Source organism: Anomaloglossus baeobatrachus, chromosome 2, assembly GCF_048569485.1.
Source record: "Anomaloglossus baeobatrachus isolate aAnoBae1 chromosome 2, aAnoBae1.hap1, whole genome shotgun sequence".
NCBI lineage: Eukaryota > Metazoa > Chordata > Amphibia > Anura > Aromobatidae > Anomaloglossus > Anomaloglossus baeobatrachus.
Window position 1 is genome coordinate 221835225 of NC_134354.1, and position 26071 is coordinate 221861295.

The 26071-nt window shown below is 48.8% G+C and overlaps 1 protein-coding gene across 1 annotated transcript in view; it reads left to right on the plus strand.

Moving 5' to 3' along the window:
* Positions 1–203: 203 nt before the first annotated feature.
* Positions 204–26071, plus strand: part of LOC142291249 (potassium voltage-gated channel subfamily A member 3-like) — a 144202-nt gene continuing 118334 nt past the window's right edge. Inside the window, exon 1 of the mRNA XM_075335628.1 lies at positions 204–3024. Coding sequence (XP_075191743.1) covers positions 341–1921 — 1581 coding nt within the window. The 5' untranslated portion in view covers positions 204–340 and the 3' untranslated portion in view covers positions 1922–3024. The remainder of the gene's footprint in view (positions 3025–26071) is intronic.

A 26071-nucleotide genomic window follows, 5' to 3' on the forward strand; every position in this document is an offset into this window, starting at 1 on the left:
ATATGTCGGGTGACGAGCGCTCCAGTGCGGGGCTTTCCTTTCCTTTGTGCACAGTCACATATGCCGGGCACGCTGAGACTTGTGGTGCCTCAGCAGCAGCCGCCGGCAGGTCAGCATCAGGTGGTCGCAGGCAGCGGGCTCTCTGTGGGCGGGGCGTGGGGCGTGGCTGTAGGTGAAGGCGGGAAGCCTATATAACACCGGAGCCGGCTCCCGGGGCTGGGAGAAGATCCAGAGCACGGACCGTGTCAGCGGCTGAAGTACCGGGGGAGCGGGGAGGGGACCCGGGCTCTTTGGCGGGCTGAAGGAGGAGGCCGCCGCTTCCCCTGCTCCGCTCAGCTTTATGGACGAGCACCTCAGCCTCCTGCACTCGCCTCCGCCGTCCTCCACCAGGCACCGCACTAACAGTAACATCGTGAACCCGGGCTACACGGACGGCGAGCAGGAGACCATGACGGTGGTGGCGTGTGAGCACGTCCTGGAGGAGGCGGCGGCGCTGCCCGGGCTCCGCTCCTCCGAGGCTTACGAGCAGGACGAGCACGAGTGCTGCGAGCGGGTGGTCATCAACATCTCCGGGCTGCGCTTCGAGACGCAGCTGAAAACTTTAGCGCAGTTCCCGGACACGCTGCTGGGCGACCCCAAGAAGCGGATGCGCTACTTCGACCCTCTGAGGAACGAGTACTTCTTTGACAGGAACCGGCCGAGCTTCGATGCCATCCTGTACTACTACCAGTCCGGGGGCCGGATCCGCCGACCCGTCAATGTGCCCATAGACATCTTCTCGGAGGAGATCCGCTTCTACGAGCTGGGCGAGGAGGCGATGGAGAAGTTCCGCGAGGACGAGGGCTTCATCAGGGAAGAGGAGCGGCCGCTGCCCGCCAATGACTTCCAGAGGCAGGTGTGGCTGCTGTTTGAGTACCCGGAGAGCTCGGGTCCTGCCCGGGGCATCGCCATCGTGTCCGTGCTCGTCATCCTCATCTCCATCGTCATCTTCTGCCTGGAGACTTTGCCCGAGTTCCGGGACGACAAGGAGTACAATGGGCCGGTGCTGCCGGCTGGGAATGGCACCGGCCCCTACCTGTCCAGCTCTTTCACAGACCCCTTCTTTGTGGTGGAGACTTTATGTATCATCTGGTTCTCCTTTGAGCTCCTGGTCAGGTTTTTCGCCTGCCCAAGCAAAGCCACCTTCTCCAAGAACATCATGAACATCATTGACATTGTGGCCATCATCCCTTACTTCATCACCCTGGGCACTGAGCTTGCTGAGCGCCAGGGCAATGGGCAGCAGGCCATGTCCTTGGCCATCCTGAGGGTGATACGCTTGGTCAGAGTCTTTCGGATCTTCAAGCTTTCCAGACATTCCAAGGGGCTCCAGATTTTGGGTCAGACTCTAAAGGCCAGTATGAGGGAGCTGGGACTGCTCATTTTCTTCCTCTTCATCGGAGTCATCTTGTTTTCCAGTGCTGTGTACTTTGCCGAGGCTGATGACCCATCCTCAGGGTTCAACAGCATCCCAGACGCCTTCTGGTGGGCAGTGGTTACCATGACTACTGTAGGGTATGGGGATATGCACCCAGTCACCATAGGGGGGAAAATAGTGGGCTCTTTGTGTGCCATTGCCGGTGTGCTCACCATAGCCCTACCAGTGCCTGTCATAGTCTCCAACTTCAACTACTTCTATCACAGAGAGACAGAAGGGGAAGAACAAGCCCAGTACCTCCATGTGGGCAGCTGCCAGCACTTGTCCTCTAATGAGGACCTTAAAAAGACCCGTAGTAATTCTACTCTGAGCAAATCCGAGTACATGGTGATAGAAGAGGGGGTGAGCCCTGGACCCTTTACACAGCCCAGCTTTAAGACTGCCAACTGTACCACCACTAACCCAAACTGTGTCAACATCAAGAAGATCTTTACAGATGTGTAATAAGACGTGTAGGGGTCGTGGATGTGTCCAACTCTAGAAATGTCACTACCATCGACATCAGCCTGTCCCACTTTTTAGTGTTCATTTTCTGGGAAGAAGCTGTATGATATCACAGAGGGGCTGACCCGTGGAGGCTGCACATTTCTTTATCCTTATTATTTGGGGGTGAGAGACTAGCTGCCTGCTCCCCCCTTCCGAAGTGCTGCTTTTAGTAACCTCAGACATGGGACTGGTGAATACTGAGCATTTCATGCTTGTTTTGGATCATTATACCTCAATTTCTTCTTTTGGGATTTGCTATCATCACACTTAGTGTAAGGACAGAATCCTCCCTTGTCTAATACTAGTCCATTGTCAGCCGGAGACCGCTAGAAGCCGGCTGCTGATAGATAACGTAGATGTGAGCAGCAGCCAAAACTGCAACAAGTGCTCCCTTTCCACACTAGTGCCAAGAGCCGCGGCTGGAGCTGCCCCTGCGCTGTGCACGTTGTTATGCTGTGACCGTCTACATGCCAGAAGAAGATTAAACTGCTGGACTTGCTTTTCATCGGAAGTTACTAATTCTGACCCGAGTGATGCAGTTTCCATAGCAACATAGGTTTCCTGAGAAACCCAGTTGTCATGGCATCCCTGTTTCCATAGCAACCATCCAGATGGTTCCAACTTAACACAGACGCTGCTGCTGCTGTTGGGAAAACGCTCAGAGAAAGTTAATCCCAGTGAGATTTGCAGAGTAGGTATGAAAAGCTGACGCTCACCTGGGCTCCGGAGAGCCGATCCAACCCCACACTGTGAAGGGCACCCTAATGCTTCCAAGACCGAGATGAGGGTGCCCGCAAAGAACACATTGATGGTCCGCCATTATATCATGGGTTAGGGATGGGAAATAAAGCCTTCCCTCCCCCAATATATATTCAGACAAAATAACTTGTAGCATTAGAAGAAAAGCACTTTATGAATGGAAACACATCAGCACTAACATGATTGTACAGCAATGAACAAGCCTTACAAGGAGGAGAAGAGGGGCTGGAAGTAACTCGCTCTAGAAATGCCAACCTGGTCGCAGACCCCTTCACCAAGGGGAGCGGCAGAGCCTGGGAATGGTGAGTTCATGAGCATGTAGTGGTTTACACAGATGGACGCACACATCTGCTCATAGACGTAACCTATATAATTGTATATGTCATAGCCCCAGACCAACACTATTGATTCCAGGCTGGTGGAAATGTTCTAGTGATGAGGGTAGATATAGATTGTGAGCTAGATGAATATTATTCATCACATACATGAAGGATCTATGAGAATCAGTGATCCTTTAGCATTAGGCTCATTTGTCGTAGGTCCATAATGAGGTTATTTTCAGGTTTTTGTTTCCTGTGAATGTGGCATGTAACTATCACGTGTTTTCCTACTTTGACGCCATATGGTGCAGTGTAGAAGGTGCTTTTGACCCTTGTGACTTGTCAGATTTACTTTCTTATATCTTAAAGGGATTGCCCAATTAAAACAAGTTACCCCATGTTGATTGGTGGGGTTTGACCGCTGACACCTGCATCAATCGGCAGATCGGGGAACTTTTATTCCTGTTAGAATGGAGTGGTAGTGCTCATGCCTCAACCTGCACTTCATTCATTCCCTATGGGGCTGCCGAGCACTGCGCTCTTCTTTTCTGGCAGCCCCATAGAAAATTAATAGAGCAATGGTCGACCGTCCAACCCTCCACTCCATTTTGTAACAGCGATATAAGATCCCCGATCTGCTATTTGGTGCCGGTTTATTGTTGGGACACCCACCAATCAGCAAGTCACCCCCATAAGTGATATCATGTTTTCATTGGCTATCCCCTTTAATTCTGCCTAAAGTCTTGGTATATGGAAATAATTTCACAGATGGGTATGTGATGTATGTAGTCATTGTGAAAGGCTTCATATGGCATGGTCAGTTCTAGCACTTTTAATGACAGTGTAGCACAATATACAGTGTTGCTACTGACAGCGAACCATCTCATTTGTATAGGGGCCTCCTGATTCTCCCAGTAGATGCTGTTATGGGAAAGTAGGATTGGGTATGTTGAATTTTAGCTTCAGTGGTCAGTAAAGAGCAATGAGGTGTCTGACAGTGGCTTAGGGTACTTTTAGATTATTGTGCACAAGCATTAGTACTGAAGCAGTCCCATTAACTTTTTCCCCCTAAATGTGTGTTAGTGTAAGGTCATTGTGGTAATTAGTGACGAGCGAGCACTACCATGATTGGGTTAAAGGGAACCTGTCACCACTTTTTTGGCGTATAAGCTGTGGCCACCACCACCGGGCTCTTATATAGAGCATGCTAGAATGCTCTATATAAGAGCCCAGGGCTGGGGTATAACGTAAAAAACACTTTATAATACTTACCTAACGGTCGCTGCGGTGGGCCTTATGGACATCTCCATTGTCTGGTGTGGGCGCGTCCTCTTTCGGCCATCTTCGTCCTCCTTCTGAAGCCACGGTGCATGATGCGTCTACGTCATACACACTCGCCAGTCCTGCGCAGGCGCACTACAATACTTTGATATGCCCTGCTCAGGACCTGAATGCCGGCGAGTGTGTATGACGTCGGACCCGTCATGCACCGCAGCTAGAGAAGGAGCACAAAGATGTACAAAAGAGGCGGCACCGGACAACAGAGACGCCCATAAGGCCCACCGCAGTGACCGTTAGGTAAGTGTTTTTTATGTTATACCCCAGGCCTGGGCTCTTATATACAGCATGTTAGAATGCTGTATATAAGAGCCCGATGGTGGTGGCCGCAGCTTATAGGCCAAAAAAGTGGTGACAGGTTCCCTTTAAGAGCACCTGGATGTTTGGATGGGTGTGTCTTGAGCACCAAAGTATAACGATTTCCCAAAAAAATGCTTCAGCCCCACATTGACTTCCATATTATACTCGATACACGCGTTGCACCCATCCGAGCATCCAACTGCTTTTAATGAGTACCGAGCTTTCGAACATGGTAGTGCTCACTCATCACTAGTGTTAATATATTCACCGATCACCATTTTCTCCGGTATCCAGCACTGTTTCACTCCTCTTCGGAGTTCCGTGGCAGCAGTTCACTTTTCAGATCACACTGTACTCACACATAGAGCGCAGTGTGATTCCTAAGTCTCTTTAGGCCTCCTTCATACATCCGTGTCTCCAGTACATGAGACGTCCATTTTCACACGTACTGGAGACTCGGACACACACAGACCCATTAGACTCAATAGTCTTGTCCACACGTCCATTATTTGACACGGACCATGTGTGTGTCTGTGTGCTCCACACGCCGATATGTCAGTTTTCTGCCAGCAGGACGGGTGTCACATGGACCACACACTGACATGATCCGTGTTACATCAGTGTGACCCGTAGCGGAGGAAACACATGTCACTGAGAAATAAATGTATATTTATACTTACCTGTTTCCGGTGCTGCTGTAACACTATCTTCTGGCTCTGCTCATTATGCTCCGGAATATTCACTGCACTGACTGTGGATACGGAAGCAAGTGTGACTGCAGCTCCGGAGACAGGTAAGTATATAAGTTTGTGTTGTCCGTGTGCTATCTGAATGTCACACAGATAGCAAACGTAAGCAGGAAACCTGTGGGCAAAAAGCGCATAGGGTCTTACCCTGATAACAGGGGGTGTAATAAGAGTAATCCTACTCACCTGTTAGAGTTGTGAAAGGCACAACTCCTGTAACCGCATATGTTGATCAAAGGCAGCAGCACCCCGATTGGCAGATAACAGAGAGAATAGCGGAGATGGGTTTTATAAACCGCGCCAGAGATCCAGATGTAAACTTGATCAATGTACACTTTATTTCGGCATAGGTCTACGCGTTTCTGGGGTCTCAGCCCCCTTCTTCAGGACCAGCAAGCACAAGATACAAAGATTCTTTGTATCTTGTGCTTGCTGGTCCTGAAGAAGGGGGCTGAGACCCCAGAAACGCGTAGACCTATGCCGAAATAAAGTGTACATTGATCAAGTTTACATCTGGATCTCTGGCGCGGTTTATAAAACCCATCTCCGCTATTCTCTCTGTTAACAGATAGCAAACGAACAGCAAACAGAATACGGACGGACATACACACCTACACCATGGACCATGCAAAACATTAGTTTTTGGTATAGAAGTGTGAAGGGGGCCTTACAGTGTAAGCCTATGGAGTCTATAATATAAATATCACTTCACCTGACTCAAGAGGATCGGAACGGTGCTTGATACTGGAGAAGCTTTCGATGGGTGCATATATTAACACACTGACAATGCACTATACTTTTACTGAAGCTTAAGTAAGTAAAGTTAATAAAAATGCTTCTTTAATCCCTTCACAACCGGACGATTTTGCGCTTTCAGTTTTTTTTTTTTTGTCATTCTTCTTACGAGAGCCGTAACTTTTTATTTTTCAGTCAATATGGCCATGTAAGGGTTTTTTTGTGCGGAACGAGTTGTACTTTAAATGAAACTATTAGATTTACCATATAGTGTACTGGAAAAAGGCAAAAAAATTCCAAAAGCGGAAAAAAGTGCAAAAAAAAGTGCGATTGCACAATGGTATTTGAGATATTTTATTCACCATGTTCACTATATGGTAAAACTGATGTGTGGCTGTGATGCCTCAGGTCGATGTGAGTTCGTAGACACCAAACATGTATAGGTTTACTTTTATCTCAGGGGTAAAAAAAAATAAGCACAAGTTTGTCCAAAAAAAGTGGCTCACGTTTTGCGCCATTTTCCGCGCCCTGTAGCATTCTCATTTTTCAAGATCTTGGGCTCAATGACAGCTTATTTTTTGCGTCTCGAGCTGACATTTTTAATGGTAGCATATTTGCGCAAATGCTATGTTTTGATCGCCTGTTATTGCATTTTGCACAAAGCTTGCTGCAACCAAAAAACGTAATTTTGTCGTTTGTATTTTTTTTTGTCGCTACGTCGTTTATCGATCAAATGAATTGATTTTATATTTTGATCGGGCATTTCTGAACGCGGCGATGCTAAATATGTGAGTTTTTTTAACCCTTTAATTTTCAATGGGGCGAAAGGGGGGTGATTTGAACTTTTAGGGTTCTTTTTTTTTATTTTTTTTTATTTTACTACTCCCCTTAGGTGACTATAAGGATCAGCAGTCTGATCGCTCTTTCATATCTGCTGATCTCAGCTACACAGTTGTGAACACCAGATATGCTCATCTCCTGTCACACACTGCTCTTGGTCAGGTGAAAGAGGAAGTGAGTCATGTGAACTACAGGGGTCATCACATGACCCTGTGCTACCATGACAACCATCGGATCCGCGTGATCATGTTACGTGACTTCCGGTGTCGGGCGGTGAGTAAACTTTAAACGTGACTGCGATTATAATGGCGCTGTCACATTTTGACAGCGCCATTTAAGGGGTTAACAGGTATGGGCCCCTCTGGCTGACATGTGCGCAAATTCCACGGCAGCTGGGTGGAGTTAACACTATGACCGCTTGGATGTAATTTTACTGCTCGCGGTCACTAAGGGGTTAAGGACGCTAGTCTTATGATTATCATTTACACAGACTACCTATCAGCTGATGAACGAGCAAAACACTCATTTATCGGGTGAAATGATCTTTTACGCATTCTAAAAGATTATTGTTCTTGGCTTTCATCGTTCTGTGTCAAGAGGACTGGCATTTACCGAGCGCTATGGCAGCCTATGTCCACTGAGCGAGCTATTACAGATCCCTCAGCACGTATGGTTTACTTTGGTCTGCCTGTGTAAACCGGCTATGAAACAGTAGTCAGGAAAAATTTTCCAATTGACGGTCGGTTACTGCCTCCTGTGACCAGACATGCAGTGATATTTTGATACTAATGGCCGCTTTACATGCCGCGACATCGCTAGCATTTGCTGGCGATGTCGAGCGCGATAGCACCTGTCCCTGTCGTACGGCCGATATGTGGTCATCGCTGCCGTAGCGAACATTATCGCTACGGCAGCGTCACACGCACATATCTGTTCAGCGACGTCGCTGTGACAGCCGAACAATCCTTCAAGGGGAGGTGCGTTCGAGGTCACCGTGACGTCACCGCAATAGTAGCAGAGGGGCGGAGATGAGCGGGACGTAACATCCCGCCCACCTCCTTCCTTCCTCATTGCCGGTGGGACGCAGGTAAGGAGATGTTCGTCATTCCCGGGGTGTCACACATAGCGATGTGTGCTGCCGCAGGAACGACGAACAACATCGTACCTGCAGCTGCAACGACAATTGGGAATGGACCCCCATGTCACCGATTAGCGATTTTGATCGTTTTTGCAACAATTCAAAATCGCTCATAGGTGTCACACGCAACGACATCGATAACGCAGCCGGATGTGCGTCAAAAATTCCGTGACCCCAACGTGTAAAGCGGCCCTAAGGATTCATGGATTACTATGTTTCAGATTTGATTCACATATTTCCTTAAATGGATTATCCAATGCTGTAAAAATTGTTTAAGTATGTATGATGTTAAAATAATAAACAGAGCTATACTTCACCCCTTTGAAGTCAGCAAAGGCTGCTCTGGAGCTCTCACCAGAAGCAGTGTCTGCGGTATCCAGATGTCATCAGGACTACTGACACCTGTGATTGCCTACAGCAGGCAGGTAGCTGGTACAACATCCAATGACACCCTTGTCTAATTCCTGACCCCTGCAGCTAATTGCAGACTAAAGACCGCTTTACAAGCTGCGACATCGCTCAAGCGATCTCGTTGGGGGTCACAGAATTTGTGACGCACAACCGGTCACTTTAGCGATGCCGTTGCGTGTGACATCTTTGAGCGATTTTTCATCGTTGCAAAAACGTGCAAAATCGCTCATTGGTGACATGGGGGTCCATTCTCTAATATCGTTACTGCAGCAGTAACGAAGTTGTTCCTCGTTCCTGCGGCAGCACACATCGGTACGTGTGACACCGCAGGAAGGAGGAACCTCTCCTTACCTGTCTCCCGCCCGCAATGCGGAAGGAAGGAGGTGGGCGGGATATTCGTCCCGCTCATCTCCGCCCCTCCGCTTAAATTGGGCGGCGGTTCAGTGACGCAGTTGTGACGTTGCTGTGACACTGAACGAACTGCCCCCTTAGAAAGGAGGCGGTTTGCCGGTCACAGCGACGTCGCAGGGCAGGTAAGTAGTGTGATGGGTCTGGGCGATATTGTGCGCCACGGGCAGCGATTTACCCATGTCGCACAACCGATGGGGGCGGGTACCCACGCTAGCGATATCGGTCACGATATCGCAGCGTGTAAAGCGGCCTTTAGGCCCGTCTCATCCATCGGCATTTCCCAGAATGAAGGATCCGGCACGCATGCAGTACAGTACATTCATTTACAGTGGAAGCGCGACACCATGCGGTTGTGTGCTTCATGCACAACCGCATTTGTCCACATGGTGTCGCGCTGCCACTGTAAATTAATGTACTGTACTACTACTGCATGCGTGCCGGATCCGGCATCCGGCGAAATGCCAGATGTGTGAAACGGGCCTTAAGTGGTCCTGATGACATCCGCACAACGCAGCCATCGCTTCTGGTGCCGCTGCAGATCTCCAGGGTAGCCTGCATTGGATCCATGGGACTGGTGGGAGCTGAATATGTCTCCATTTGTTAATTACCGTATTTTTCGGACTATAAGACGCACGGGACTATAAGACGCATCCTGGTTTTAGAGGAGGAAAATGGGAAAATAAAACTTTAAGCAAAAAATGTGGTCATGACACACTGTTATGGGGCGAGGATCTGCTGCTGAAACTGTTATGGGGGTAATGTCCCCAAATTTTCTACTAAGGTACCCCATCCTGGTAATGATCCTCCTGCCTTGTATATGATCCTGCTATAAACCCCCATCCAGCCTGTTCACATACCCCCCCCATCCAGCCTGTTCACATACCCCCCCCCATCCAGCCTGTTCACATACCCCCCCCCCATCCAGCCTGTTCACATACCCCCCCCCATCCAGCCTGTTCACATACCCCCCCCCATCCAGCCTGTTCACATACCCCCCCCCATCCAGCCTGTTCACATACCCCCCCCCATCCAGCCTGTTCACATACCCCCCCCCATCCAGCCTGTTCACATACCCCCCCCCCATCCAGCCTGTTCACATACCCCCCCCCATCCAGCCTGTTCACATACCCCCCCCCATCCAGCCTGTTCACATACCCCCCCCCCATCCGTTCACATACCCCCCCCCCCCCAATCCCAGCCTGTTCACATACCCCCCCCCATCCAGCCTGTTCACCATACCCCCCCCCCATCCAGCCTGTTCACATACCCCCCCCCATCCAGCCTGTTCACATACCCCCCCCCATCCAGCCTGTTCACATACCCCCCCCCATCCAGCCTGTTCACATACCCCCCCCCATCCAGCCTGTTCACATACCCCCCCCCCATCCAGCCTGTTCACATACCCCCCCCCATCCAGCCTGTTCACATACCCCCCCCCATCCAGCCTGTTCACATACCCCCCCCCCATCCAGCCTGTTCACATACCCCCCCCCATCCAGCCTGTTCACATACCCCCCCCCATCCAGCCTGTTCACATACCCCCCCCCATCCAGCCTGTTCACATACCCCCCCCCATCCAGCCTGTTCACATACCCCCCCCCATCCAGCCTGTTCACATACCCCCCCCCCATCCAGCCTGTTCACATACCCCCCCCCATCCAGCCTGTTCACATACCCCCCCCCATCCAGCCTGTTCACATACCCCCCCCCATCCAGCCTGTTCACATACCCCCCCCCCATCCAGCCTGTTCACATACCCCCCCCCATCCAGCCTGTTCACATACCCCCCCCCCATCCAGCCTGTTCACATACCCCCCCCCATCCAGCCTGTTCACATACCCCCCCCCATCCAGCCTGTTCACATACCCCCCCCCCATCCAGCCTGTTCACATACCCCCCCCCATCCAGCCTGTTCACATACCCCCCCCCATCCAGCCTGTTCACATACCCCCCCCCATCCAGCCTGTTCACATACCCCCCCCCATCCAGCCTGTTCACATACCCCCCCCCATCCAGCCTGTTCACATACCCCCCCCCATCCAGCCTGTTCACATACCCCCCCCCATCCAGCCTGTTCACATACCCCCCCCCCATCCAGCCTGTTCACATACCCCCCCCCATCCAGCCTGTTCACATACCCCCCCCATCCAGCCTGTTCACATACCCCCCCCCATCCAGCCTGTTCACATACCCCCCCCCATCCAGCCTGTTCACATACCCCCCCCCATCCAGCCTGTTCACATACCCCCCCCATCCAGCCTGTTCACATACCCCCCCCCATCCAGCCTGTTCACATACCCCCCCCCATCCAGCCTGTTCACATACCCCCCCCATCCAGCCTGTTCACATACCCCCCCCATCCAGCCTGTTCACATACCCCCCCCCATCCAGCCTGTTCACATACCCCCCCCCATCCAGCCTGTTCACATACCCCCCCCATCCAGCCTGTTCACATACCCCCCCCCATCCAGCCTGTTCACATACCCCCCCCCCATCCAGCCTGTTCACATACCCCCCCCCATCCAGCCTGTTCACATACCCCCCCCCATCCAGCCTGTTCACATACCCCCCCCCATCCAGCCTGTTCACATACCCCCCCCCATCCAGCCTGTTCACATACCCCCCCCATCCAGCCTGTTCACATACCCCCCCCATCCAGCCTGTTCACATACCCCCCCCCCATCCAGCCTGTTCACATACCCCCCCCATCCAGCCTGTTCACATACCCCCCCCCATCCAGCCTGTTCACATACCCCCCCCCATCCAGCCTGTTCACATACCCCCCCCCATCCAGCCTGTTCACATACCCCCCCCATCCAGCCTGTTCACATACCCCCCCCATCCAGCCTGTTCACATACCCCCCCCATCCAGCCTGTTCACATACCCCCCCCATCCAGCCTGTTCACATACCCCCCCCATCCAGCCTGTTCACATACCCCCCCCATCCAGCCTGTTCACATACCCCCCCCCCCATCCAGCCTGTTCACATACCCCCCCCATCCAGCCTGTTCACATACCCCCCCCATCCAGCCTGTTCACATACCCCCCCCATCCAGCCTGTTCACATACCCCCCCCATCCAGCCTGTTCACATACCCCCCCCATCCAGCCTGTTCACATACCCCCCCCATCCAGCCTGTTCACATACCCCCCCCATCCAGCCTGTTCACATACCCCCCCCATCCAGCCTGTTCACATACCCCCCCCATCCAGCCTGTTCACATACCCCCCCCCATCCAGCCTGTTCACATACCCCCCCCATCCAGCCTGTTCACATACCCCCCCCATCCAGCCTGTTCACATACCCCCCCCCATCCAGCCTGTTCACATACCCCCCCCATCCAGCCTGTTCACATACCCCCCCCATCCAGCCTGTTCACATACCCCCCCCATCCAGCCTGTTCACATACCCCCCCCATCCAGCCTGTTCACATACCCCCCCCATCCAGCCTGTTCACATACCCCCCCCCATCCAGCCTGTTCACATACCCCCCCCATCCAGCCTGTTCACATACCCCCCCCATCCAGCCTGTTCACATACCCCCCCCATCCAGCCTGTTCACATACCCCCCCCATCCAGCCTGTTCACATACCCCCCCCATCCAGCCTGTTCACATACCCCCCCCCATCCAGCCTGTTCACATACCCCCCCCATCCAGCCTGTTCACATACCCCCCCCCATCCAGCCTGTTCACATACCCCCCCCCCATCCAGCCTGTTCACATACCCCCCCCCCATCCAGCCTGTTCACATACCCCCCCCCCATCCAGCCTGTTCACATACCCCCCCCCATCCAGCCTGTTCACATACCCCCCCCATCCAGCCTGTTCACATACCCCCCCCATCCAGCCTGTTCACATACCCCCCCCATCCAGCCTGTTCACATACCCCCCCCATCCAGCCTGTTCACATACCCCCCCCATCCAGCCTGTTCACATACCCCCCCCCATCCAGCCTGTTCACATACCCCCCCCCATCCAGCCTGTTCACATACCCCCCCCCATCCAGCCTGTTCACATACCCCCCCCCATCCAGCCTGTTCACATACCCCCCCCCCCTCCCCCCCCCCCCCCATCCAGCCTGTTCACATACCCCCCCTCCATCCAGCCTGTTCACATACTCCCATCCTGCTATATGCCCCCATCGTGCTCATATACCATCCTGGTATATGGCCTGTATCCTATAGCACAGAGAAAAAAAATAAACGTTTATACTCACCTTTTCCTCACTCCCTGCAGCACCGATCATCTTCCTCTCTGGCACGCTGATCTGTGTGTGTGGAGCCGTTCCCCTGCTGCACGCGATGTCTTCCTGTCTGTGCCGATCAGCTGACCAGCTCAGCACAGATCAGCTGACCGGCACAAACAGGAAGACATCGCGTGCAGCAGGGGGGCGGCTCCACACACGGGGACGGGTGAGTGTACAGATTCACTGCACCCCGCGCTGGTAATGACGCGCGGGGAGCAGTGAATACAGCCGCACATGATCACTCCAGGCTGTAATTGCCAGGGGTGATCATGCGGCGCTCATTTAACTTTGATGCGCAAAGTGGCAACCGTCAGCTGCAATGCACATCTGGACTCTGGACAGCATACTGTATCTTGCTGCATGTTGTGCAATATGGTAGGTGACACGTTTGCACAAGTATCTGTGATACGTCGTCATAGGTCCTGCAATGTTGGTGGAGGGGTCGCATACACCTGCTGTTTGATGTGACCTCACAGAAAGAAGCCCAATGAGGTCAGGTCAGGTGAGCGTGGAGGCCACTCCACGCAGCCACCATACCCAATACCCGCAACCTTGTGAGTTTTACACGTTCTAATCATAGCATTTCTGTATGCAAGGTGTCGATTCGTATTGAATTGATGATGCCCTACAACTTTGTAATTCACTTTTTTTTCTCTTTCTCGTTCCGTTTTCGAGATAAAAATGCTAACTCCGTTGTTTTCCACCAGGTGGCGCTATAGATGTTTCATTGCATAGTGCATGGCTACTTTACTATACCTAGACACCACTTCTATGCCTATAGCTGCCGCCGTTCTCAAGTTAATGGCGGTGGACAGTATATGGGTGGACACACTGTATACATAACTGCTGCTATCAACACTGTTCCCAGCGGTTATACAGTAATTCTTACAAATACTTCTATTGTTGCGGTGGCTTCAGGAATGATACTTGGGCAGAACGGCAGTGAAAGAATCCTATTTTCTGCTATTAAACAAAGCTCGTGGTAATCTGTATTCCGATTAAAGCCATAGGATGTAATAAACACACTATTGTGTGCGGAATAGAAGCTGGAGCGGGAATTGTGAACTCCCTGGAGCCTTCCTGCTCTATTATTATGAAGCCATTACCCGCTGTGACATTTATAGATGAAACCTGGTAATTGTCTTCAAGTCACCTACTTTCTCAAAGTTTCTTCTATAACTCTTTTCTAAAAGGGGAAAATAGAAATATCGTAATTAAACTTAATACACACTTTTGTATTGTGCGTATGTGTCATCTTATAAAAGATGTACAAATAGTAGGAAGGAGAGTGGTCCTGATCTTGGAGGACACAGGTGCAAAGCTGGTGCTGTTCATTAAAAAACAATCAGATCATTCAATTTCAGTCTATACCCGTATTATATATGTGCTCCTCTAGCGGCGCTTTATAGGCTGAGAGCCCATGGACTATGTATCACATCACAGCATGTCTAGATCTCTGATGTAGACCACCAGACTTGCCGTCAATCAGAACCACTTTTCAAAAAAATGAGTGTGACGGAAAACAACTTTTTTTTCTTCCACCAGGGAAGACTGGATTACAGTCAGTGATAAATTACCCAAAGAAGTGTTTGTTGTGGCCCAAATTTATCGGATGTCTATGACTATCCTAAAGGTTAGTTACTCTGCAGAATATTTGCAGTGAGGTATTCATGATTTTTGGACAATAACGATAATGGACCAGTGTATATGCCTAAGGCCCCTTTCAGACATCTGTGACATCTGTGACATCTGTTTTTAACACGGATGCCACACGTACCCATGTTATTCTATGGTGTTACTCACACGGCCGTGTTTTCACATGGACTGTGTGACCCCTCGTGGCCCCACACGCACACATGGAGACATGTCCATTTTTCTCTCACAGCAGGGGTGTCACACGGATCGCACACTGATGTGATTCGTGTGACATCAGTGAGACACGTACCGGAGAAAACACGTGTCTTTGAAATAAAGAGATATTCTATATTTACCTGTATCCAGCGCTGCTTTCTTCGGCTCTACTGTCTCCTGCTTCTGACCCCCACTCATTATATTCATTGATTATTCACTGTACTGAGGACCTGGAAGCCGGAGCATTGCAGTGACAGCATCGAGCACCGTGCCAGGGACAGCACCACCGAGGACAGCATCGCCGAGGACAGCATCGCCAGTGACAGGTGAGTATTCAGCAAGGAACCAGTGTGTGCGCAGTGACGTCCAGGAGGTCATCAGAGTTCCCAATGAACTCTGATGAACCCGTGCAGTCACCGTCGTGACACCTGCTGGAGTGGAGGTGTCATCAGGATGTCATCAGAGTTCATTTGAAACTCCAATGACCTTTTGGATGTCACTGCACACACACTGTTTGCTGGATACTCACCTGTCATCGGCGATGCTGTCCTCAACGGTGCTGTTCCCGATGCCGTCCCCGGGATGGTCCAGCTTCCAGGTCCTCAGTGCAGTGAATGATTAATGAATATAATAAGCGGGAGGCAGAAGAGCCGAAGAAAGCAGCTCTGGATACAGGTGAATATAGAAAATCTTTTTATTTCAAAGACCCATGTTTTTCTCCGGTACGTGTCATACTGATGTCACATGTATGCCAACAAAGATGTGTGCCACATGCTTGACACATGTATGACCATACCGATGCATGTGGCTTGTACCTGATTAAACACGGAAGTCTAAAAGGGGCCTAATACTGCATTGCTATGTGTAAGTTTCTTGTAGTGACTAGTAATAGGCGAATTAGAACTGTAAAGTTTGGCGTCCGTACCGGACACCGAACAAGGACTTCACAGGGAAGTCCGTGTTACTGTTCCGTTTTGGCTACCTGAATTTTTTTTCTAAAAGAAAGCAAAATAGAAATTAAAGCAGGAGTATTATACTTACCGAGTCTCCCGCATGAATGTCCCACTGCTTCCATGTCTGATCATTAACTCTCACGCATATTCACTGCTTCCCCCGCCCACCCTCTGTGAGAGTGTCTGTGATTGGTTGCAGTCAGACTGCTGGTGTGCCGGCATCTGTAATTGGTTGTGGAGTGTAAAAATAAATAAATAATTGGAAAAGAGATGACCTAAGGTCCCCTATATATTGATACCCAGCACAGATAAAGCAGAAGGCTACGGCTGCAGCCCCCAGCCCTTCAGGTTATCTTGGCTGTGTATAAAAATAGGGGGGACCCCATTTTAAAATGATTTAACCCCTTAAGGACAAAGTTAATTTTTGACATAATGGCCATGCCAAATTTTAGAAATCTGACCACTGTCACTCTATGAGAGAATAACTCTGGAACTCATTAACTCATCTCAACTTCATTGTATCCCGGTGATTCAGAGATTGTTTTTGTTCGTGACATATTGTACTTTATACATAGTGGTAAATTTAGGCTGATATTTTTTGCTTTTATTTCTGAAAAAAAATTGGAAATTTGACCAAAATTTTGAAAATTTCACAATCTTTAAACTTTGAATTCTTATGCCCTTAAACCAGAGAGTTATGTTACACAAAGTAGGTAATAAATAACATTTCCCACATGTCTACCTTACATCAGCACCATTTTTTTAAACAAATTTTTTTGGGGTTAGGAAGTTGGAAGAGTTCAAAGTTTATCGGCAATGTACAAAACCATTTTTTTAGGGACCACATCGTATTTGAAGTGACTTTAAGAGGCCTAGGTGACAGAAAACACCCAAAAGTGATACCATTCCAAAACTGCACCCCTCAAAGTACTCAAAATCACGTCTAAGAAGTTTATTAACCCTTCAGGTGCTTCACAGGAACTAAAGTTATATGGAATGAAAAAAAACAAAAAATTCATTTTACCTAAAAATGTTGTACTAGCCTCCATTTATTAACTTTTAGAAGAAATAACACAATAAAATAGACACCAAAATTTTTTACCCAATCTGAGCGCGCTGATGCCCCATATGTGGTCAGAAACCTCTGTTTATACAAATGGGAGGGCCCAGAACAGAAGGAGCAATATTTGAATTATGTAGAGCAACTTTGGCTGAAATAGATTGCGGGCAACATGTTGCATTTGCAGGGCCCCTAAGGTACCTAAACAGCAGAAACCTCTCATAAGTGACCCCCATTTTGGAAACTAGACCCCACAAGAATTTTATCTAGGAGTATAGTGAGCACCTTGAACCCACAGATACTTCACAGAATTTGATAACATTAGGCCGTCATATTGAAAATTTTCATGTTCACAAAAATGTGACTTAAGCACCAAATTTCTCATTTTTTCAAGCGGTAACACCAAAAAGTGGATCATACAGTTTATTACTCACTTAATTAGGAGTGAGGCAATGCCCCACATGTAGTCAGAAAGTTTTAGATTGTTGAGTCGTGAAAATAAAAAAATACATTTTTACCACAAAATTGTTACTTCAACCAGATAACCTTTTTATTCACCAGGGTAACAGGACAAAATGCACCATTCAATTTATTGAACAATTTCTCCTGAGTACGCTGATACCTCATATGTGGTGGAAAAGGTGGAAATCAACTGTTTGGGCGCATGGCAGGGCTCGAAAGGGAAGCAGCACCATTTGACTGCAAAATTGGCTGGAATCATTAGCGGATGCCATGTCACGTTTGGAGAGCCCCTGATGTGCCTAATTAGTGGAGCTCCCCAACAAGTGACCCCATTTTGAAAACTAGTCCCCTCAAGGAATCTATCACGATATTTGGTGATTACATTGAACCCCTAGGTGGTTCCCAGAATTTTATAATGTTGAGCCATGAAAATAAAAAAATACATTTTTACCACAAAATTGTTACTTCCTTCCACCAGATAGGCTTTTTATTCACAAGCGTAACGGGAAAAAATGCACCATACGATTTATTGTATAATTTGTCCTGAGTACGCTGACATCTAATATGTGTTGGTAATCAACTGTTTGGGCGCACAACAGGGCTCAGAAGGGAAGGAGCGCCATTTGATTGCAAGATTGGCTGGAATCATTAGCATTAACTCCCCCACATGTGACCGAATTTTGGAAACGACCCCTCAAGGATTTTATTAATGGGTATAGTGAGCATTTTGAACCCACAGGTACATCACAGAATTTGATAACATTAGGTCGTCATATTGAAAGCTTTCATTTTTTTTCACCAAAATGTTGCTTTAGCACCAAATTTCTCACTTTTTCAAGAGCAAATACCAAAAAGTGGACCCCACAGTTTCTTATGCAATGTCTTATGCGTGCAAGGATAACCCACATGTGGTCAGAAACCTCTGTGTGGACAAATGGGAGGACCTGAAACAGAAGGAGCACCATTTGAATTTTGGAAAAGTTGAAATATATTGTGAGCAACATGTTGCATTTGCAGGGTATCTATACAGCACAAAACCCCAGGGCTGTGGAGTCGGTAAGCCAAACCTTCGACTCCGACTCCTCAATTTCTCTTGCACCGACTCCGACTCCTACATATATTGCTTATAGTTAGGTGAAAAATTTATTGTAGTACATGAACATGTGTATGTGAACATCAGACATTTAATAATTTTTATGATACAGTAATCAAGATATTTGGATAGAACATAAAATATATTTATTGGAATACAACTTTAGAACACAAAAAACTGTAATAAATTGTAAATATTTAATACACTATGTAATATACAGTAGATTACATATATATCTTGTGTGTGTATATATGTGTATTTATATAATTACATATTTACAATTTATTAGTTTTTTTGTGTTCTAAAGTTGTATTCCAAAAAATATGTTTTATGTTCTATCTAAATATCTTGATTATTGTATCATAAAAATAATTAAATGTATGATGTTCACATTGTACTACAATACATTTTTCAGTTAAATATAAGCATTATACTAAATGTTATTATTTAGTTAAATATTCAGCACATTCTGCATTGCACTACTATCCCCAATTTATTATATATTTTAGGAGTCGGAGTCGGTGCATTTTATACCGACTCTGACTCCACCAAAATGAGCTCCAACTCCGACTCCACAGCCCTGGAAAACCCCCACAACTTTACCCCTCAAGGATTTTATTCAAGGGTATAGTGAGCATTTTGAACCCACAGGTACTTCAGAAAAATGTTGCTTTAGCATCAAATTTCTCACTTTTAGGCTTTGTGCCCAAATTCTGGCGACACTGTAATTGAGCATTGCAGTACAGTATAGCTACAATCAGAGCAGTGAAGGGTAATGTCCCATAAAGGGACTAAGTAAAAATAGAGATATAAAAGTACAAATACAGATATTTACAAATATTTGGTACTGCCGCATCTGAAACAAAGTGATCTATAAAACTATCACACTAATTAACCCCTCCACTGAACACGGTAAAAAATAAAAACTGTAGCAAAAATTATGTCTTTTTTTCTATGAAATAATTTTTATGGTGTAAAAGCAGCAAAATATAAAAAAAAATCTATGTAAATGTGGTATCACTGCTGTATTCGCACTGACCTGAAGAGTAAAACTGTCTTATCACATTTATGAAACTGTAAAAGGCGTAAAAAAACTTCCAAAAGAAAAACAATTACTGAATTGCTGTTTTTTCACGATTCTACCTCACAAAAAGCAGAATAGAAAGCGATCAAAAAACAATATGTGGTCAAAAATGGTACCAATTACAACTCCAACTCATCCCACAAAAAAAAAAACAAGCCCTCACACGGCTCTGTTGCCAGAATTTTTTTTTATTCTATATCTATATTTTTTTATTCTATATTATTTATTCTATAGAATAAAAAATTCTATAGCCTTCAAAAATCAGTGATACAAAAACCTTTTTTTTTCTAAAAAAAGTGTTTTTAGTGTGATAGTAGCCAAACCTAAAAAAAATATAGCAACCGTACTGACCTGAGGAATAAAGATATCTAATCACTTATACTGCAAGGTGAATGGCGTAAAATTAGATAAAGCAAATTCTTCAACTGCTGTTGATTTGTTCATTCTGACTCTAAAAGATCGCAGTATGGTACGGCTCATATTTATCCTGCACTCTACGCTGAGCACTTCCTCAGGGGCATACATATAAATCTCTAAAAACCATGATGCAGACATAAATTTCCAATGGAAAATCTACTGTAATGAGACAGAAGGAGTAACTTTGAACTCCTGTCTGGCCTGTGATCTAGCGAAGTCCATCCTTTTAGATGTGCACAAAAGTGTGGTCATCAACAGTTTTGTTCACCTTTGCAAAGATTGACACTGCTGAACAGATGCCAAACAGAGTGTGAAGTAGCTCTACTGCCTCATTTTAGTGAATGGATCCATGGGGGGTTTCACCTGGATCACGTATTTTAGAGATGTAGATGTACACCCTGCTGTAAGTGCTCAGCATAGAGCACAAGATAAATGTGACCTAATTCAAAATGTTGTGTACCCAAAATGCCAAATAGCATTCAACTCAACCCATAAAAACACAAATCCCCGCTCAGGTCTGTCATCTGTTAATGGAAATATAGGGGGCTTCCATGTTACTGGTAGCACAAAAGCTCTCAAAAAGCCCTATCTCCCCACCCCCCCAAAAAAAATCCAGCAAAATTCCTTCTGAGCACCACAGTGGACCTAAACTACAGTGTCCACCTGTTTGCATTGTTGAAGTGAAGAGAACCCACTTAATTTACGGGATGCAGGTTTCGAGAAGCACGTGCTGGGCACAATGTACATGCACTGCAATGTACTGGACACGTCAAGGACTTATTTCCAATTCCTTTCTCGCCTTTTCATTGGGGGACACAGACATTGGGTTATATGGTGTCTCCAGGGGAGGCATGACACTAGGTTTGAAAAAAGTGTTAGCTTCTCCCCCCACAGCATATACCCCAGCTAGGCGGGAACTAGCTCAGTTTTTTCCTAGTGTCAGCAGGGAGGCTGACATGTCTGGACTGAGCTCCACCAGAGGTGCCTCAGGCCAGCTTATTTTTACTTTTTATTTTGTTTTTCTTTTCTTATTCATTCTATTTTTGATAGGGGCAATACCAGGGTGCCTTGCCACCCCCGTTCCCCCCGTGTACGGGCAGAGGAAACCTGGCGTGCAGAAGCCGTCAGTCTTCCCTCGCGCCCAAGTGGTCGGGTCTGTGTACCCCTCCAGGCTCCCTGGAAGCACCTCACACCAAGGTAGCTCCAGAGGGCTAGCAGAGCCGAGGACCTGCTTCAGCCTTGAGCCGAAGATGCGTCCCCGAGAACCCCGCATCCCAGGACCGACGCGTCTTCAGACGGAGCCAGGAGCAGGTAGGGAGACGACGAGTCAGTTCCTTGCATCCAAACCGCCGCCTGGAAAGGCGCCGGTGGGGCGATGCAGGCCGTGATCCCAGGGAAGCATCATTAATTTAGCTCCCAGCATCGGCCTGCATTCTAGCAATGCCCCCTCCACTGCTCTAGAAGCCGCTCCCTCAAGTGGGCCGTCTCTCCCCTCCATGCTGCCAGAGAACACTGGACGCCATTACATGTGGGGAGCAGACACGGGTGACATCGCCTCCTTGGCTCTGCGATTCTGCAGCACTATATACTGCTCTGCTCAGTGGTATATCGCTGTCTTTCTAGCGGTGTGTGTCTGCTGGCTGGCGGTGTATATCAGCTTTTAGCAGTATATACTAACTGTGCCTGTAGATATATACTGACTGTTTGACAGGGTGTGCTACTTTACTCGGTATATACCGGCTCTGCATAGCAGTCATTTATAATACTGCTAGCAGCTCCTCACCCACAGCAGTCCCTTTATAATACTGCTAGAGGCTCACTGTACTTATTGTGGATCTGTTGCTGAGATGCGTAACTGCAAGGGTGATTAAGCTTTCCAGGCATCCTCTACGGACCTGTACTATGCTTGTACCACCTGTGGACGCTCGTTTTCTAATGGCCGAAGCTATCCACTATGCCGGGGCTGCGATGCCCCTACTACCGTGTCACAACAGCCTCCGCTGCCGGACTAGGAGGTCGTGCAGTCTGTGGATTTGGGTGCGGCCACTATCCAGGCAGTACCCCAGTCTGATGACGTTATTCCTGCCTGGGCTCTTCTAATGTCTAAGAGGTTAGATGACCTGGCCGCTCAGGTATCCCAGCCTTCCACAGGCTCTCACAGCCTCCCCCCGGCTCAGCTCCCAAGGGGAGCCCGCCTTCGTCTGGTGTCTCGTTCCCAGTACGTAAAAAGGCTGTCTCCAAAAGGCGCCATTGCGACCGTTACGTCTCGTCCGACTCGGACGATGATCAGTCTGACTCGGGCTCCGAGACCTTTAGTAGTCACGATTCCCAAGACTCTGACTCTGGTTCAGATGTCCCTTCTGAGTCTAGACATATGGAAGACACATTCATTTTGGCTGTTAATCACTCTGTCGATTTCTGATCAGCCTTCGGACCCGACTTCTTAGTCAGCAATCAAGCGGGCCAAGAAGCCTCCTAAGTCCTTTGCCCAGGATCCGATTTTTCATCAGATCATATCTAAAACGGTGGGATCACCCTGATAGGAGGTTTAATAAAAAATCCTCCTCTTCATTCGCTTATCCCTTTCCATCAGAACTGGTTAAGCTCTGGTCAGTACCCCCCGTTGTGGATCCGCCAGTATCCAGGCTGGCTAAACACACGGTTATGTCTGTCTCAGACACCGCATCTCTCAAGGGCTCGTCCGACCGCGCAATTGATGCTGCGGTCAAATCTATTTTCCAGGCTTTGGGCTCCTCTCTGCGCCCCCTGTTTGCCTTGACATGTGTGGCGAGAGCTATGAGTGTGTGGAGTAGGAACTTGCGCAAGTTGCTTCGCTCTTGCAATATTCCTTCAGAGGCTCTTGAGATCCTTGATTTGTTCTCTCTAGCCTCTAATTACTTGCTTCACGGCTCCTTAGATGCAGCTAGTTTGTCAGCCCTAACGGCAGCCAATGCTGTTTTTGCCCGCAGAGTCCTGTGGCTAAAGATATGGAACGCGGACAGTGCCTCCAAGAAGTCCCTGTCCACACTCCCCTTCCAGGGTCTTCATCTGTTTGGAGAATCCCTGGACAAGCTTATATCTGAGACGACGGGTGGTAAAAGTACCATTCTACCACAAAAGCGGCCTGTATCCAAAAATTTTAAAAAGTCTTCTTGGCGCAGGCAGTCCTTTCGGCCCGCCCCCCCAAAAACCATCACAGGGGTCGTCGCAACGCTCAGATCGTGGATCCGGTCCCTCAAGGGACTCTTCCTGGCGTTCCCACTACAGGCAATCTAAACCCAAGGGACCTCGCCGCGCGAAGGCCCCTTCAGCATGACGCCGGGTACCCCTCAGAGCCGACTCCTGTTGGAGGGCGGCTTCTGCTTTTTCGGGATATCTGGCTAGACCATACTCGCGATGCTTGGGTTCGAGAAATCGTCACCTCAGGTTACAAGATCGATTTCCATTCCCTACCGGCCAACAGGTTTCTGCGTTCTCGTCTTCCAAAGTCCACAACGCAAAGCCAGGCCTTATGTCAGGCCATAGCCTCTGTGCAAAAAGCAAACGTTATCATTCCAGTGCCCCTGGAACAGCGCGGCAAAGGTTTCTATTCAAACCTCTTTGTCGTCCCCAAAAAAGATGGCTCTGTCCGTCCTATCCTGGACCTCAAAAGGCTAAACAGGTCCGTACGGATTCGGACCTTCCGAATGGAATCATTGCGAGCCGTACTAGCTGCTATGGAACCGGGAGAATTCCTAGCTTCCATAGACATTCAAGATGCTTATTTACACATTCCCTTATGTGTATCGCATCAACGGTTCCTTTGTTTTGCCGTAGGACACCGTCATTTCCAATTCAGGGCCCTTTCCTTTGGGCTGGCTACTGCGCCTCGGGTCTTTCCAAAGGTCATGGCGGCCGTCATGTCCATTTTGCACCCCAGAGGCGTTCTGGTCGTTCCCTATTTGGACGACCTACTTGTCAAGGGGAGCTCTCCTCAAGTTTGCTCAGAAAGCGTGCAAATTTGCCTAGACACGCTCTCAAGGCTAGGGTGGCTTCTCAACTTCAACAAGTCATCCCTAATTCCTCATCAGCGCATCACCTTTTTAGGTATGCTGATAGACACGGTTCAGGCCCGGGGTTTTTCTTCCAGAAGACAAGAGGTCTTCCCTGATCCGAGCCGCCCAATCCCTCCGCTCCCGCCGTTACACATTCCTCCGGAGTGAGATAAGAGTGTTAGGCAAGATGGTAGCAGTCATGGAAGCCGTGTCATTTGCCCAATTCCATTTGCGCCCTCTGCAATTGGATCTTCTGTCATCTTGGGACAAGAATCCAGCCCCTCTAGACCGGTCAGTCCGCTTATCTCGGACTGCCCTCAGCTCCCTCGTCTGGTGGACTCAGGTCTCATCCCTATCTCAGGGGAAGTCCTTCCGCCCCGTCCACTGACACGTAGTCATGACAGATGCCAGCCTGATAGGCTGGGGGGCGGTGTTTCTCCACCACACTGCTGACGGACGCTGGTCTCACCCCGAGCGATCCCTTCATATCAACATTCTGGAGATCAGGGCCATATTTCTGGCCCTTCAGACTGTTCAAACCTTGCTTCTGGGCCTCCCGGTTCGGATCCAGTCAGACAATGCCACGGCTGTGGCTTACGTCATCCGTCAGGGAGGAACTCGCAGCAGGGCAGCGATGAGAGAAGTCTCCAGGATTCTTCTTTGGGCAGAGATGCACATTCCCATTATTTCAGCTGTCCATATTCCGGGGATAGACAACTGGGCCGCAGACTTTCTCAGCAGGCAAGGTCTAGCGGCAGGGGACTGGTTCCTCCACGACGAGGTGTTCCATCAGATCACTCTTCGTTGGGGGCTCCCAGATGTGGACCTCATAGCGTCTCGGCTAAACGCCAAAGTACATCCCTTCGTATCCCGGTCGAGAGACCCGCTAGCGCTCGGCTCCGACGCTCTAGTCCTCCCATGGTCGCAGTTTTGCCTGCCATACGTTTTCCTTCCGTTCCCTCTCATTCCGAGAGTAATCAAGAGAATCAAAGCGGAGGGAATCCCGGTGATCCTCGTGGCCCCGGACTGGCCCAGAAGAGCCTGGTTTCCAGAGCTCCTCCACCTTCTCGGCGACACTCCCTGACGTCTTCCCGACCGCCCGGATCTTTTGTCGCAAGGTCCAATTTTCCACCAGAATACAGCACAGCTGCATTTGACGGCGTGGCGCTTGAATCCTTGATTCTAGCCAAGTCGCGTCTTTCTTCCAGGGTAGTTCATACCATGCTTAATGCTCACAAGCCTTCCTCCGCCAGCATTTATCACAGGACCTGGAAGACCTATCTGTCTTGGTGTGACCGTCATAATCGGTCACCCCTTACCTTTTCCATCCCTAATGTTCTTGCCTTTTTGCAAGACGGTATGGACTCGGGTCTTGCTCTCATTACCCTTAAAGGACAAGTTTCTGCCTTGTAAATTTTTTTCTAGAAGCAGCTGGCTTCTCGCCCTCAGGTCCGTACCTTTCTTCAATGGGTGGCGCATTTGGTCCCCCCTTATCGTCACCCCTTAGATCCCTGGGATCTGAATTTGGTTCTCGGAGCTCTTCAGCTTCCTCCTTTCGAACCCTTGAGAGAAATCTCTCTTCAACGGCTGTCTTGGAAAGTTGCCTTTTTAGTCGCTATTACCCCTATCAGGCGAGTGTCCGAACTGGCAGCTCTGTCCTGTCGCTCACCTTACCTGATATTCCATCATGATAAGGTAGTCCTTCGGACTTCCCCCGCCTTCCTTCCGAAGGTCATATCCTCTTTCCACCTGAACGAGGACATTGTGTTGCCGTCATTCTGCCCGGCCCCGGTCCACTCCTTTGAGAAAGCCCTTCACACTCTCGATCTTGTCAGGGCTCTGCGGATCTACATCTCCAGAACAGCGCCGTTGCGCAAGTCCGATGCCCTTTTCGTCCTCTCAGAAGGA